The sequence below is a fragment of the Lipophrys pholis genome (assembly GCF_963383615.2).
Source record: "Lipophrys pholis genome assembly, chromosome: 7".
Classification (NCBI taxonomy): Eukaryota; Metazoa; Chordata; class Actinopteri; order Blenniiformes; family Blenniidae; genus Lipophrys; species Lipophrys pholis.
Window position 1 is genome coordinate 28,426,316 of NC_137638.1, and position 15,243 is coordinate 28,441,558.

The window sequence follows — 15,243 nt, forward strand, 5'->3', positions numbered from 1 at the left end:
TAACTGATCCTACTGAGCCTGTTAAACTAACACCCTGTTGGCACAACAACGGTTTCAAGTGAAAACAGACAACTTCTGTTGCATTATGGGTGTCCATTTACAATCATTACTGTGCTTGGAGCCACTGAAGACGCAACCTTTGAAAAGGGCTTCCAAAGGTGGAACTTTACGAAAATGCTGCTACTGCATAAGCGCATCACGGCCGTAGTAAACTGTTTTTTGCACATGCTCAGTAGACGGACAATAAAAACAAAGTTTCCTCCAGAGTGTCACGACTCCCAGCCCATATCCTCTTGGACTTAGTACTTTTATTTTGACAGTCACCGAAATAACAAACCAACTCTGGTCGTCTGTCTACTAGAATGCCTGTGCTCTCTCGTTGTTATTGTTTATGATGTATTGTTCTCTATGTCATGTGTATTTGTGGCTTCATTACAAATACAAACAACAGCAATGGTCCAGCATTAAAGCTGCATTGTTTTCAGTATTTCCATGTAAACAAACATTGTTTTCAAAATACTTACTTAGTCCACCTCAGTCGATTGATGGCAGGTTTCTCCACGTTTCCCTGTCCTATCAGCAGAATTACCCCAAGCATTGGATTGTTCACCCGCTAATAGAGAAGGTGAGCTGGATTTAGACGGTCATGAGACGGGTTAGTTTTACCCAACTGATGATTTCAAAACGCTGCCGTGTAAGTGCGAAACTTTTCTGAAACGAAAATGCAAAAAATTATGCGTTTTCACGTGAAACGTTGTCGTGTAAACGACAAAAGTGAAAGTTACTTTTTGTCAAAACAACTGAAGGGATTAGCTCCTCTGACTGTATTCAGTTACATGGATAACGGCAGGAAGGTGACTCAGTTTGCCAGAGAGAAATATCTATGTTAACAGCACAATTCTCAGACAAACAACACACACACACACACACACACACACACACACACACACACACACACACACACACACACACACACACACACACACACACACACACACACACACACACACACACACACACACCCTTCCGGGCCCTCCTCAGTGGATCATTTGATCCACATGTTTGATTTGGCACAAGCTTTGTGCCGGATGTCGTTCCTGATGCAACCTGAGCAGTCTGGGGTTGAAGGCTTCTCAGTGGGATTGGAACCAGCGAGTTTGTGGATACAAGCTTATTTGCTTCATTAATCCTGGAGCTCTTTTTGTCACAAAAAATGCAGATCAAACAGTTTGACCATTAAATCATTACTAGTTACAGTTATGATCAGTTACTTCCAGCCCTGTGTGTCAGTAGTGCTGCTTCATCATGTTCTTGTGTCATGAGTTCCTCCTCTGCGGTGCATGTTAGTGTTACAGTCACTACTAATGCCCTTGTCAAAAGCACCTGATTAAGACTATACCCACACTTAAAGTGACTGTTCCCACTGCAGCACAATGGATCTGTCAAACAGAGTAGTCCTCCACAGTCTCTCTCCCTGCACCTTCACGGCTCATGTTTGGGGATACAAGTGTACTCTGAGGTACTCCTGAGCACTTCTGGGTCCCAGTGAAGGAGCTGCTGTTTATTTCACGTGGGAGGAGCTGCGGGGAGCACAAAAGGTGTCCGGCCTGACTTCCTGCAAGCTGCACTTCACCTTCCAGCTGCTCTCCGTCCCTCTGGATTCAAAGGCAGGAGAGGGAGAGGGGGGCAGGGAGGCAGGAGGAGGGGTTTGGGTGGAGGGGGGGTAACTGTGGACGGGTGGGGGCACGCTCCTGGGCATGTACGCCCTGGAAATTTCCGTTGTAAGGTTTCAGTCCTTCTCAGGACAGGGAGGGGTTTGGCGTTTGGAGTTTGGATGGGAGGGCGGAGGGGTGCGCTGGGTTGGATTGGGGTCTGGGGACTTGGAAAGCAGCCAGCCACAGCAGGAAGCTATTGCTAGTTTCACACGGACAAAAAAGTAGTCCTGGACAGTGCCCGGCTGTCGGAGCTGCAGTCATCACCCCCCAAACAGAAACACTGGACCTCATAGAACCGGTGCCACAGACTCATTTCTACTGACACTTTTTGTTTCATCACTTTAGATTGATAAAGTAAAGAGCAAGAGGTGGCAGAGATGTTAAGGCTGAGTGGCCTCCACTTGATCTGGTCCCGTTTTCTACTTCTCATCGATTCACATTATATAAACCTCGCAAAGTAACACAACCTGTTTAATATTCAATTAGTCCAGCGAGAGGCGAGCTTATTTACTCGAAAAACGTCCGCTCAGCCCGACTCGATATGTAAACATCCTCATTCATGGAACTTAAAAAGGCGATCAATCAGACCTTATTTTAAGTACATTTCACAATAGAGGGAGGGACGTGAACCAGAAATAGATACAAATACAAACAAACAACCTATTTATATGTTGCGTGGACAACTTGCAATTAATAATCTGATGACAAAACAAGAGCAACAAAAAACAAAATGATCAGTGTAATTGTAGCTTGGTTTTTTTTAGTTTTAGTTTTTTTTTCAAAACCAAAGGGATGCCACCAGTTTGTTTGTCTTGGCAAAGATCCAGCTGCTAAACCAAAGACAGGAAGAAGTGAAGCAAGGCAAGAGCCAGCAGGCCCAACAGCAGGGCTGGAGAGCAGGAGGTGCTGCCGTGCATCAGGTGGACAGGATGAGGTGTGTGTGTGTGTGTGTGTGTGTGTGTGTGTGTGTGTGTCAGAGAGGGGAGGGTTACGGTGGGGGGGGGGGGGGGGGGGGGGGGGGGACACTGGTGCGACTTGCTGGGGGCTCGGGGCCTCTAGCAGGTGGATGCTCGGAGAATAGAAATTTCTAAAAAGGAGGGATTAGGGGGGGATGAAAGAAAGCCGGGGATTACTTGTCTTCTTTTCTGCACCAAAGATAGAAAACAAGCCAAGGGGTCTTCTACCACAGCATCCAATTGTAGGTTGGATGCAACATTTCTAAACCACAGAGACGATCTGAAATGATTCACATTTTGGACATTTATGTTTGAAAGAAATTACTGGTGCATATTGATGGACGGGTTTTACTGTATGCAGGGTTAAAGTGATTGATTGAAGTGAGGTCATACAACTATAAAGTTTGCCAAGTATAATTCAGGTGTGTCAAAAATAAAGCCTGTGGGCCAAAACCTGGCCTGCAGGAGGTTCCAATCCAGCGCGACAAACCACCAGGCAAAATTTTTTCAATTCAAATAAACGATTAATAGTTTGAAACAGATTTCTTCCGGGGAGTGGACACAACACACTGCTCAAGCTGAGATATGAAAGCATTCGCCTCGAAGCCAAACTGGCATGCTGAGTTTTAAAAACTCAAAGTTTTTTGAACACTCCACTCTATTTTGAGACCAGAAAATGTATTCCTTTCAAATTAAAAGTCCTTATTTCAAGTTAAAAGCTGCTCTGTGTTTTCATAGAAGGGTCAGTTACACGTTTATCTAGTCTACTTAGCTAGTAAAATAAGAATAATCATCTTATGTAGTTTGGATCAACGAGCCTGGCACTTCCCCAAACATCAAATAATTCAATTGAATCATTGATCCATTTATAGAGTTTTTCTCCTTATTAAATGAATAAAGTCTTAATTTCAGTTTAAGGTTCTCCTGCATGAAAACATTTCACTGATGTGAAGTATTGCTTTTTTTGTGTGTGCACAGCTGTGCGTAATCATTAACTGATTAAAACTTAAAAGGTGGCCTAATCTCCAAGAAAACAAGTTGTACATTAATATGTATGAAGCTTGCAATTCGGCTCACATGCCTCCAGGTGCTGTAAAGTCAACAATAGTCACTTAAGAATAAGTGAAACTCTTCAGGTCGGGCCAGTGCCTCCATTTATTTGACTGAAAATCAATACGATCTTATCAAAGTTGGAGTGAAACGACTCTCCACTCCTCCGCCCCCGCGTCTCAGCCGCTCACTTTGTTTCTGCGGCTGTGTGCTGGTGAACACGGCCTCTGCTGTGGATCATGGTACACAACATTATTTATTCATGGCCGTGAACGATAGATGGTGGTGTGAGCTTCTCTTGTGTATTGTCCATCTGTTAGCCGGCCTACTGTACACACTAATGTAACGCGAGTCCTCAGGAGGCGTGCTAATGGCCGTTCGTGTGTTAACGCTTCACACTATTTATCTGTGTAATAACTCCGCCGTTAATTATAATTAGTGCCCCGTCGTTGGAATGTGATTTATCTGTCCCAGAAGAAGTGCAGAGATAAACAGTGTGACCTGGCTGGTTTTATTTGATCACCACTGCGCTGATGGCAGTTCACCCTCTCACAAGACACCTCTAACATGGGAAAACATCAGGTCTAATTGCTCCCTATAAGACACTCCGTAATCCGTCTCAGAGGACTGCCGTACACATCATTTTACACAAAGCTGCAGATAATTTAATTTCCACCCAGGGAGCTTTCGGCATTAGCCTGTAATAGAAAAGGAAGATTGTTGCCAGATTCCCAACACAAGTGCCCCTGTATCATGATGATCATGAAATTGAAGCAGCAAAATCTGTTTTTCTTTATTGATTGTTTTTCTTATGAATAAGGAGAGGACTGTAGTGGCGCTGTTCAGAATTCCCCGTGGTAGACTCATAAATTACATGGAAATATGTGTGACTTCTCCCATGATTAAGTGTCACTCATTTTGAATGGAGTAGATTTGTTCTTTGTGACACAGACTGGGACTCGCGAGTGTCTATAACTTGTCTTTAGTGTGCACATCACTTTTATATAGAGCACTGTGAAGATCCAAACACACCATGATTGTATCTTTACATTATGTTACTTCCATCTGCCACCAGATGCTGTTATTGATGTTCTCTGAGAGCTGTTAAAAAAAAAAAAACCTTTCTCCAAACATAAATTATAAGGTGTTAGACTCAGCTGTCATTTAATAAAATGTAAAAAAGTGGATCGGCTGCAAACAGTTTACATAATCATTTTCTTTGCTGGCAAATGCATCAGTGGACTGCTCTGCATAGGCGGATAATAACGGGCTTTATCATGTAGTGTAAAGATCCAGATAGCTTCACACACACACTCTGCAACATCTGATCATCTGTGTGTGTGTAGGGGGGGGGGGGGGTACATCTGTGTGGCTCCACTTTAACAAACACACAGCTTTTTTTTTTTTACAATAGACTGCAGTGTCTCACTTTGATCTTTAAATACCCTCTAACGTTAAGGCACGCTCATTGGCTTTGATTTCTTTTTTTTTTAACAACTAATGGGGCAAAATGCAGACGCTCCCTTAAACCTCCTCCCTTGTAGCTGTAGTACAGCAGAGAATGCGTGAACACCTATCTTCTCCTCTTTTTATTTTTTCTCCCCTCTCTCTCTTCTTCCCTCCTCCTCCTCCTCCTCCACCATCTGTCCCTTTCTTCCATTTCATGTGCTCTAGCAATATCCACACCCCTCTCATAGCAACAGCACGCCGCCGCCTCCACCGCCGCCCCCGCGCCTTGCAGTGGATTTTTTTTTTTTTCCTTCTTCCCCTGGATCTGCGCCTCGCACCATGCAGACGGTCCCTTGGCCCTGCCTGACGGTTCAGTGTTCCCCCCTCCCCCACCAGCCGCGCTCCTGTTTCACTCAAAGATGGCGGCGGCTCTGGAGCCCCTAGTCTCTGGCTGCATTTTCAGGCTTGTTGTTGTCTTCGTTTCGCACCGTTCTGGCACCTTCTCCGCGGCGGCTCGACACCAAATCCCGGTGAGTAAGCAAGCGGAAGCCGGATGAAGGGATATGGGATTCTTTCCCCCCCCTCTTGTTGCCTGGTCCGCTTTACCCGAGCTTCCCTCGGAAGCCAGAACCGGACCAGCGCTAGCTTTCTTGGGGGGGGAGGAGGGGGGCTGAGAGAGGCAGCGAGGGAGAGAGGGGTACGGAGGGATGGTGATCGCGGTGGAGGGGGGGGCACGGAGAGGGAGGAGAAGGGGGGCAGCCGAGGCCTAGCTACTCCGCTCCAGCGGCCTTGTCTTCGCAGCACCGCAGGCTGGAGCGGTACGTGGGAGGGCGGCTGGCGGAGGGAGGAAGTCAGCGAGGCGGGCGGACGCATCAGACGCTCCTCGCTCGTACCGCCAGGCCGCGGATCACGGGAGCGCTGCAGAATCCGCCGCGGAGATTTCTTCCATTTCTGCACTTGCCCGCTAGCCGAGATGGCCGTCTGCAACTTGCATTGTGCCTTCTTCTCTCTCTCTCTCCCTCTCTCTCTCTTCCTCTCTCTCTTTTTTCTTGCAAGGCCGCGATCTTACGTTCATATGTGAATGACACTCGGATGGAGATTGCTCGCTGTGATTTCTGCGGTCTGACGGTTCGTAGTGACGGGAACATCCGCCCGATGGGGGGGTGGGGATGTTGTGGCGATAACCCGGCGCTTGGTGCTGTTTACGTTGGGCGCTCAGCGGGTAACATTAGGAACACAATCGTAACGTTAGCCCCGCTGGTTAGCCTCGCACTAGCCTGCTAAACAACAGCGCGGAGCGGGAAGGCTTGTTGTCAGAGCCCCGGTTGCCCCCGGTATTATCACTGAGGGTAAACACCGGGGTCGGAAGCTCTCTGGCAATGCGACACTTTACAAGGCTTTGATTTATTTATTTATTTATTTATTGGTGGGTTAGCCCCCCCTGCTAATGTTTGCTAACAGCCTGAGCTTTGACTGCATCATGTTTACGTTAGCAACCCAACCAGCCGAGTTGACGTCTCACTTTAATGACGATGGGGATGTTTACTATTTACGAAATCCTGCTCTTGATTGTAATGTTTTTACTCTTATTGAATGCTTTGGCTTTCACGATCTGTTAGCACTACCTGCCTGTCTTAGCTGTGATGGTATGTCAGTGACATTCCAATATGGAAAGAAATGCAATAGGATATATTTTGCAATTTTGTTCTCTGCTTTGCACTGTTTTGCAGTTTGTTTATAGACCATGGATAACACGTGTCTGCAGGAAAGCATGCGTTTGTTTTGTTTATGTCTGTATGCACTTCAAGCTGAAGCATCTCTTAAAGTTCACTCATGCTTTGCAGTTGTTGGCAGGAATTCTCTCTACTTGCAAGTGTGATTTGTTTTGACTTTTCCTGTGAAGCTTCTTTAACTTCTTTGTGTTTCTTGTCTTTCTGCAGTCGTTTTCAGCCCAAGTTCAACAAGGTGATCAGCGCTGGCTGCTCCCTGCGGTGACGTGTCTGCTGTGAATCCCTGACTTGTGACAGGCTTCGAAAGAGAAAAGGGGCGAAGACAAGGGATCGTGGATGCAGCCAGAAATCATCGTCTTCTGGGATGCTATAATCTACTGGACATTTGCTGTGGCGCTCTCGGTTTCATGAATGAAACTGTTGGTTCATGTCCAAGAGACCATGCTGGTCTCCTACTATTCTCTCTGAGAATTGGCTGGTTCACCTGCAGCAGGAAGCCGACTGAACGACGAGGATTTGTTTTTCTGTTTTGGATTTTGCAACAGTTGGAAAGATCCTATTTTTTTCTAACTGCTCTCTCGCCATCAAGATCTATTGTGTCCTTTATTGTGCGCTGTGGGAGTTTAAAGTTTTAATCGGCTGAAAAGTTTTGTCACTCCTCCCTGCTTTTGGCCAGGGTTCTTCACCTGGCTGGGAGTGGGTGGTGGGTGGACTGGATTTTCCTGGGTGGAGGGTTGGCTCAGAGGGTTTGTGCTATGATCAGCTGCTCTTTTCCGTGCTGCTCATACTCAGCTTCTGAGGGACTCTCAGTGCGACCCCAGGACAAGGGATAGTCAGCAGGTAAAGGGTAAAGAGGAGGAGGCGGCGGCGCTACGGCGCAGGCCAGGCGTTTCCTTGGCTTCAAGTCCTTATTTTGTCTGAGTGGTTCTTGCAGTAAGGCCCTGCGGCCCGTGCACCCACCCAGACCGCAGCCATGGTCAAACTGGCAAACCCCATGTACACCCAATGGATCCTCGAGGCGATCAAGAAGGTGAAGAAGCAAAAGCAGCGACCGTCAGAGGAGCGCATTTGCAATGCGGTGTCCATGTCCCATGGTCTGGACCGCAAAACCATTCTGGAGCAGCTGGAGCTCAGTGTCAAGGATGGAACCATACTTAAGGTCACCAACAAAGGTCTGAACTCCTACAAGGATCCAGATAACCCCGGGCGCTTGGCTCTGCCAAAGCCCAAAGGAGGCGGCAGCTCTGGAGGAGGCGGGGGTGGAGGTGGCGGCGGCGGCTGCGGCGGCAGCAGTAGTAGCGGTGGTGGCGGCGGCGGTGGAAGTTCGCACTCTCATTCGGGGAAGAAGCCGGGACTTGACTGGAACAAGCTCATCAAGCGGGCGCTGGAGGGTCTCCATGAGCCTGGCGGCTCCACCTTAAAGAACGTTGAGCGTTTTCTCAAGTGCCAGGCTGACGTGGCGGCCTACCTGTCGGGCAGCGGCTCCATGGGCCCCGGCCTCTTCCACCAGCAGCTGAGGGTGGCCCTGAAGAGGGCCGTGGCTCACGGGCGCGTGGTGAAGCAGGGTCCACTGTTCCAGCTCATCAGCCGAAGCAGCTCCCTGGATGATGGGACTGGGACGGTATCTCTGGAATCACTACCACCTGTCCGGTTGCTCCCACACGAAAAGGACAGGGTAAGTGTCACAAACACACACGAAACTATTGGCTATGACCTGGAACATGAACACACTCATACAGTGCTTTGTATGTGGATGTTGGCGTGTCACGTAGGTGCACTTTCTAAATATGATTCTTTATATCTGTGTCGTTTTGAGGCAAAAGTGGAGCTGTTGTAGGTCACTGAGCTGAGTGAGATCAAGATCAAAGCTATGTGAGATGATAAATGAGTGAAAAGCTCTGTTTTCTGCTGGCGTCTAATGGATCTGATAAACTCACAGACATCCTGTCCAAGGCTGTTAGACAAGAAATCAAGTGCTTTTTTTTTAGCGCAAGCAAGAAAGTGAGTATTAAAGTTGAAAACGTCCTGCAATTCTGTTTATATATATATATTTTTTTTAAATCCACGATCCATGTTCTTGACTCGCATCATAGCAGCAGCTCTTGTGGAAAGGTTCGCATCTCTCAGCAGGCATCTCTAAGACTGGCGGAGCATTATCGCTGCTTGCTCAATCTGGACGTACTCTTCAAGGTTGTAATTTACTACGGCGTAGTAAGGTGTCTCACAGTGAGAATGTCGGTTGTGCGTTCTCATCTAGCATATGGTGCAGCGCTTTGCAGGGTTATTTCAGAATTGTCTAAAAACAGCAGGGCGACAATTGTGAAACCAAACAGATGCCAGCATCTCACTTCAAAGTGGGATGCAGCTCCGATGGTTTCAAGACAATAGCAGTTTGTGTTGTTGAGAAGTTCCGGGTTGGATGAAGCTTCATGCGGTGGATGATACTGTCTCAGGTGTGTGGTGGGGTGATGCTGGCTGCTGGGCCCAGTTTTGAGTAGCAGACGAGGAGTAAGAGGTCAGAGGGGAGAGTCTTGTGGCTCACAGCCTCCTGTGGGGAGTGTGGACCAGCTGCAGGGCTGCTCCCTGTCAGGAACTGTCGGGAGATGGGAGGAAGAAAGAAAGGAAGCAAGGGAAGGGGAGGCACGTAGACGAGCAAGAGAGAGAGGTGGTCTGTAGTGGTGCCAGAGGGAGAGGCCCTGGATGACGCAAACCTCAGGCCTCTCGCACCAGAAAGGGGGAGAGAGGCAGAGACGTAGCAGGAGATGAAAGTGAGGGAGACAGAATGAGTTGGAGTAAGAGAGAGAGAGAGAGAGAGGGAGAGGGAGAGGCAGAGGCAGACATGCAGGCGACAGAGGAGAGGGGGAACACACCCACTTCTGTAACCTGATCAGAGAGAGCAGCCGACTGCTAACCTCCAGTTCAGAGGGCCAGAGACATGTACACACACTCAAACCTGAGCCCTCACTGCTGCATACAAAGAAAGCCGAAGAGTTGTAAACACAACACTCATAACATGCAAACCCACCCCCAGCAGCGTACAATTAAAACTCAACACTACTGACTGCCAGACAAGCAGTGCATCATCTGTATGTATCAGACTGGTCCCAACTACTGTTTTGACTGGCTTCTGGTGTTGTCTGGCCCCTTTGTGGGTGTGTGTACGTGTGTGTGCACAGCCACAGGGGCTTGTGCTAACACACACACACACACACACACACACACACACACACACACACACACACACACACACACACACACAGAGGAGGATTAGCCTAGAGAGCAGGCTGCAGTCACATGGGGTCTGCCTGCCTAACACAGTGACCTGCTTGGCTGCAGATGGTCCACCTCTTCAGACAAACAGAGATCAACCTCCTCCTCCTCTGACTCAGCTGCTGCTATTGGTTTTTGAGGCAGAGGGCCTGCTCCTCTGCCTCAAAAACCAATAAAGTGAAATACATCTCTCTGTGAGCGCAACACTGTTTGTGCCCAAGTACAATTTCTTTTACGTTTCTTTATATTGCACTTGAAGTTTTTTTTTTTTTTTTTTTTAAATTTGACAACATAGTGTAAATATTGGCAGAATACCTACTGAAAACACCACAGCATTAAGAAATCAATGCATTTTGGAATATGAATAATGGCTTGTTATGATTGTTTTGCTGTTACTTTGTGTGGCTCCTCCTCAGGCTAGACATCGAGAAGCTGCTGCAGTAGCAGCAGTCAGGAAGTTGACATTCACACAATCCTGTTTACCGTCCCTACCTTTTTCTCCTTGTGATGATGCTTTGATATATTCTCCTGCACGGCGATGTTGCTGCTGCTCAATCATGTGTGTTTGTGGCGGTTGGAGTGTTTTTGATGCATCTGTTCTTCTAGGTCTGTGCGAGTGGCACATGCGTCAACGAGATAAAATTGTGCACGAGAGACGGAGACGGGTGTTGCATGATCACTCTCCTTCCTCTCGCTACTTTTCCATCGCGCATCATTGCCATGCTGCCTCGCATGATTGCTAGCACTTATGATTTCCCAAGGAAAGGGTGAGAGAGCGCGTGCGAGTGAGACCGGGGGGAGGAAAATCAAAACAAATGGCTAAAGCACTTGCTTTGACCCCCATTTGTGGGGAGATTTGTATCCTCAACACGCTGGTGTTTGCATCAGGGCGTTCCATTCAAACGGGATACCCAGACCCTATTTTTGTCCCTCTGTCTCCCCCCTCTCACCCTAATAGGGTGCCATTGCCAGGTCATGAAGGGGGAGTTGCATGGGGGAGAGAAGTCATCCAAGGGTCATGGATATATAGAAGGCAAACCTCATTGCCTCCCCGAGCGCCCGTTAGCAGTATGAGGCTACGGCCATTAGGTGGGATGGGCCCGACGCCGAGCCTTTGTGTGTGTGTGTGTGTGTGTGTGTGTGTGTGTGTGTGTGTGTGTGTGTGTGTGTGTGTGTGTGTGTGTGTGTGTGTGTGTGTGTGTGTGTGTGTGTGTGTGTGTGTGTGTGTGTGTGTGTGTGTGTGTGTGTGTGTGTGTGTGTGTGTGTGTGTGTGTGTGAGATGCTCATCCCGTCATAATAAGCAAGAGCAATCTTGCTGACCTGCAGTTGCCCTTTCCTCAACAGCTGGAGCGGGGTGAACCAGAGTTCTCGATGTTGTCGCGCGGTGTCACGGCGGGGACGTGTGAAAAAGGGACTTGTGAACAACATCATTTGCCCACCTAATTGCTCGTCGGGGATAAATAGTTTTTTTTCTGATTCTGATCCAGACGTCTTTGCTACTCACACACACACTGTGGTGTTTTGGTTTCACTGCAAAATGTCCCAGTGACCCCTTAATAGGATCTGCTAACATTAGCAACCTACAGCTAATGGTTGTTTGCTGTTAGCGGTGGTTGGGCTGCATAATTGGACGTTGCTCATAATGAACTATAATGGATAGATTTATCCACTCTACCTTACCCACATTGAATCGACCCCCTCACCTCTCTCTCTAACTTCACACGCATTAACTCTGCTTGTGTTTGCTCAAGGCGAAGACACCGCATATTGTTACTCAGCAAATACAAAATGCCCCCAGACATTGATTATTTGTCTTGGATACCACTTGCCTTTTGGCCTCTTTCCTTCTCATTCCCTTTCCCCTTTTGCTGCTTTGTCATGTCATTGAGTCCCAGTGTATGTATGGATGGATGAAAGCACCCCTTGGTTATCCCTGCTCCACAGGAATGCTCCTGAAATGACCAAGTTTGGTTCTATGAAATGGTCTCCCGTTTGGTCCGTTGTGGGATTCTCTTCAATTTCACATGTTGAACCGGATCAATTCCTCCAAGGAGTGTGAATTGTAGAAATGCTATATTTCTGGTTTCTATTTCCTTGACATGCATCACTTGATCCCATTTTCTCAGAGCTTTGGTCCCGGTTGACCCATTATTAGTGTCTAAAGTTATAAGAGGCCCGTTCCACTTTCTGATGGAGCCAGCTTTCACCTCGTGCTCCATTGCTGCCACAACTCCATTTCTTGTTTGACACTTAGCAGTGCACAACCGGCAGGGAATTGGAAAAACTGTTGAGCTTTAGCCTATTAAAAAGGTCGGTTCAAACAAAGTACGATGGAGTTTTGGAGATAAATTTGAAATGTAATGGGCAAAAATCGTACCACATTTATCATTAGCAGAATGAGCATGGTCCTCACTTTTCTTAGTGTATTGCAGGGGTGTCAGACATATGGCACTGGACCAAAAACTGTCTCCCAGAGGGTCCGATTTGGCCCATGTTATAAACTTTCATAGTGTCAAGCTTTGAAAACATTAACCACATTCTTCAATACAAATGACTGCATTTTATTTTCCAAAGTTCAACTGAAAGGAGTGAACATATATTAGTACTGCAATGGGAGCCACCTTATTGGTGCAGATTTGGCGTTGGCATTAAAAGCCAATCTGTGACGGTGAATTTGTGAACACATGCATGCTTAGGGCTGCAGAAAACACGCAGTCTGAGAAGCAACAGGTCTTCACCAGCATCGGTCTGAAGAGAAACGCTGTCGCATATTTGTTTCAAGCCTTCCAGCTGATTTGCCTTTCTTTGCACCAAAACAAAGGGAAAATGTGGAACTATTATTATAAAGTTATTTTTGTTCACTTCAGATCAAAGTGGGCTGTTTGCAGCTCTGTCACTAACAAGTGTATTGATACAAGATTTTAGATTGTACATTTTTGCACCTACTTGGGCAGTGTACACACGTCTACTGTGATTCCCTTATCTGGACCCAAGATAAATATACAAGTTTGTGCTCACACTGGAATTTTTCCCCATCAGACTAAAAAATGTAAACAAAACACATGCTGCATTACTGTATATTGTGCGGTAAAGGGTGGAGAATTTAGATCCTCACATTTCACTGTTGCGTTTCGGCAAATGTGAGACAGTGGCCCAGAGCCTCCAAGGAAACAAGTTTAGAAATCACTGCTCAGGTTATGTGATAAAGTTATTTATTTGTACTTGTATTTGCTGTGCAGGCTGATCAATAATGCTAGGATCAAAGTGTCACAGTGCAGTTTAAAATCTCAGAGAGGTATTTTGTACATGCCAAGAATACACTAGTAGCATTTCTAAAGTGTCGAAACTGCTGTGCACATGCGGTACATTGAGCTATAGGGATGTGGAGCTTCATCATGTCTCGTGTTTAGTCTCTTAGGTCTTTGGTGTGTGTGTGTGTCGCGTTAAACCTTCAGTCGAACTTCACCTAAAGGCATTGAGAAACAGCCACGTGCTTTTTTGTTCAGTTGCTTTATCGGCGCAAACTCCACCATTTACACTGAAAACCACAACAAAGACCCCATTTACACTTTCAAGTGAAAACGGAAAACACATTCAGTGTATCACATGAAAACGGTGCTTATTAACTGCGCCCACGAGTGGCCCTGCAGGAGAACTACATTTTCAGCATTTCTGTAAACGGACATTGTTTTGAAAACACTGCCGAGTAAAGCCAAAACCTTGCTGAAAAACAATGCGTTTTCACTCGAAACGTTGTGGTTCAAACGAGGCCTGAAATGATCAACAGCTGTTCTTGTAAACGTATATTCTGGGCTGTTGCTCAGTTGGGTCATCTTCCAACTGAAAGATTGTGGGTTCAATCCTCCTGTCAATGTTTTTTAAGGTTCTTTGAGCAAGACACTGAGACCTGAATTGCTCTCAGTGGTGGTTGAGTGCCTTGTATGGCGGCCATCACTATTTGTTTGTGATTTGGTGAATGTAACTGTGGGAAGTGCTTTAAGACGGCAGTGAAAGAAATGTGCCATAAAGGTAAACTTCATGTACTGTGTTTTGTATTCACTTTTCTTGGAACAAATTGGCCAATTAAAACCTGATGTATAACTTTACAGAATATGAAATAAAGCCTTTTATTTTTTAATAAGATGTATATGTTGCAGAGACGTTATAATTTTGATCATTGTTACACTAGCGATGCCCCTCCAGCTAAATATTTCCCTTCTCCAGATGGGATCAAAGGGTTTTCTCAGCATTCTAAAGGCAAACTTTAGTTTTCTTTTTGATGAAAAAGTGCAGCGCGCTCTCTGTCCCTCCAGTTGATCCCAAATAAACATACCGACACTGTGCTTCCCCCGGGAGACTGTTGTGAACGTCACAGCAACAATTACTTTAAGATACACAAGATAAGCCACCAAAGTCAATCCTGACTGTTTGCATTTATGAAATTGTCACAATCTAAGTAAACACTCAACTGCCAATTTGTGTCGATTGTGTGGTGTTTGCTTTGGCCATGATCAAGGTTTTGATTGAACGTCTTCCCCTGTGACTCTGAGCCGCTTATGTTCCACCAGGAGCAGCTGCAGACAGCTGTGTGTCCATAGAAACTGCATTAGCAGTGGTGTCAGCACCCAGGGGGAGCAGTTACCTCAAGCTCACCGGGGCTGTGACGCGAATGGCATTTGGCACGGGAAGTTGTAGCTGTGTGAGATCTTGCGTATGGCTAACCTCACCACTCCACAAATAGAGCCAATGTGTTGAGCAGCTGTGGAAGTGACGGCTGGAGCCCAGCCAGCAACACTCCGTTTGATGCTGTGATTTAGCTTTGTGCTCCATCGCTTACCTCGGTTTTTAATGGCGGGGGGTGATGCTTGGCTGCACGGAGGGGCTCTCTGGCACGACGCAGAGTCCTCCCCCTCACGGTTGGGGATGTCACACCAAAGTGTAGACTGCTTCTTTTTTGTAGCGATTGCCTTGCTAGTTGGTCTGCAGGGATTTCAGGTTGCAGATGCAATATTTACTCTTATTACCTTGTGTTTGATGGATCCATGAGCGTTAACAGGATGATGCAGGAGCATG

At 46.8% G+C, this 15,243-nt stretch overlaps 1 protein-coding gene across 3 annotated transcripts in view; it reads left to right on the top strand.

Moving 5' to 3' along the window:
- The first annotated feature begins 5,570 nt into the window (after nt 1-5,570).
- kat6a (K(lysine) acetyltransferase 6A) overlaps nt 5,571-15,243 on the top strand; it is a 36,095-nt gene continuing 26,422 nt past the window's right edge. For all 3 annotated transcript variants that reach the window (XM_080468218.1, XM_080468219.1, XM_080468220.1), the window contains exons 1-2: nt 5,571-5,700; nt 7,111-8,575. In XM_080468218.1, coding sequence (XP_080324344.1) covers nt 7,874-8,575 — 702 coding nt within the window. In that variant the 5' untranslated portion in view covers nt 5,571-5,700; nt 7,111-7,873. The remainder of the gene's footprint in view (nt 5,701-7,110; nt 8,576-15,243) is intronic.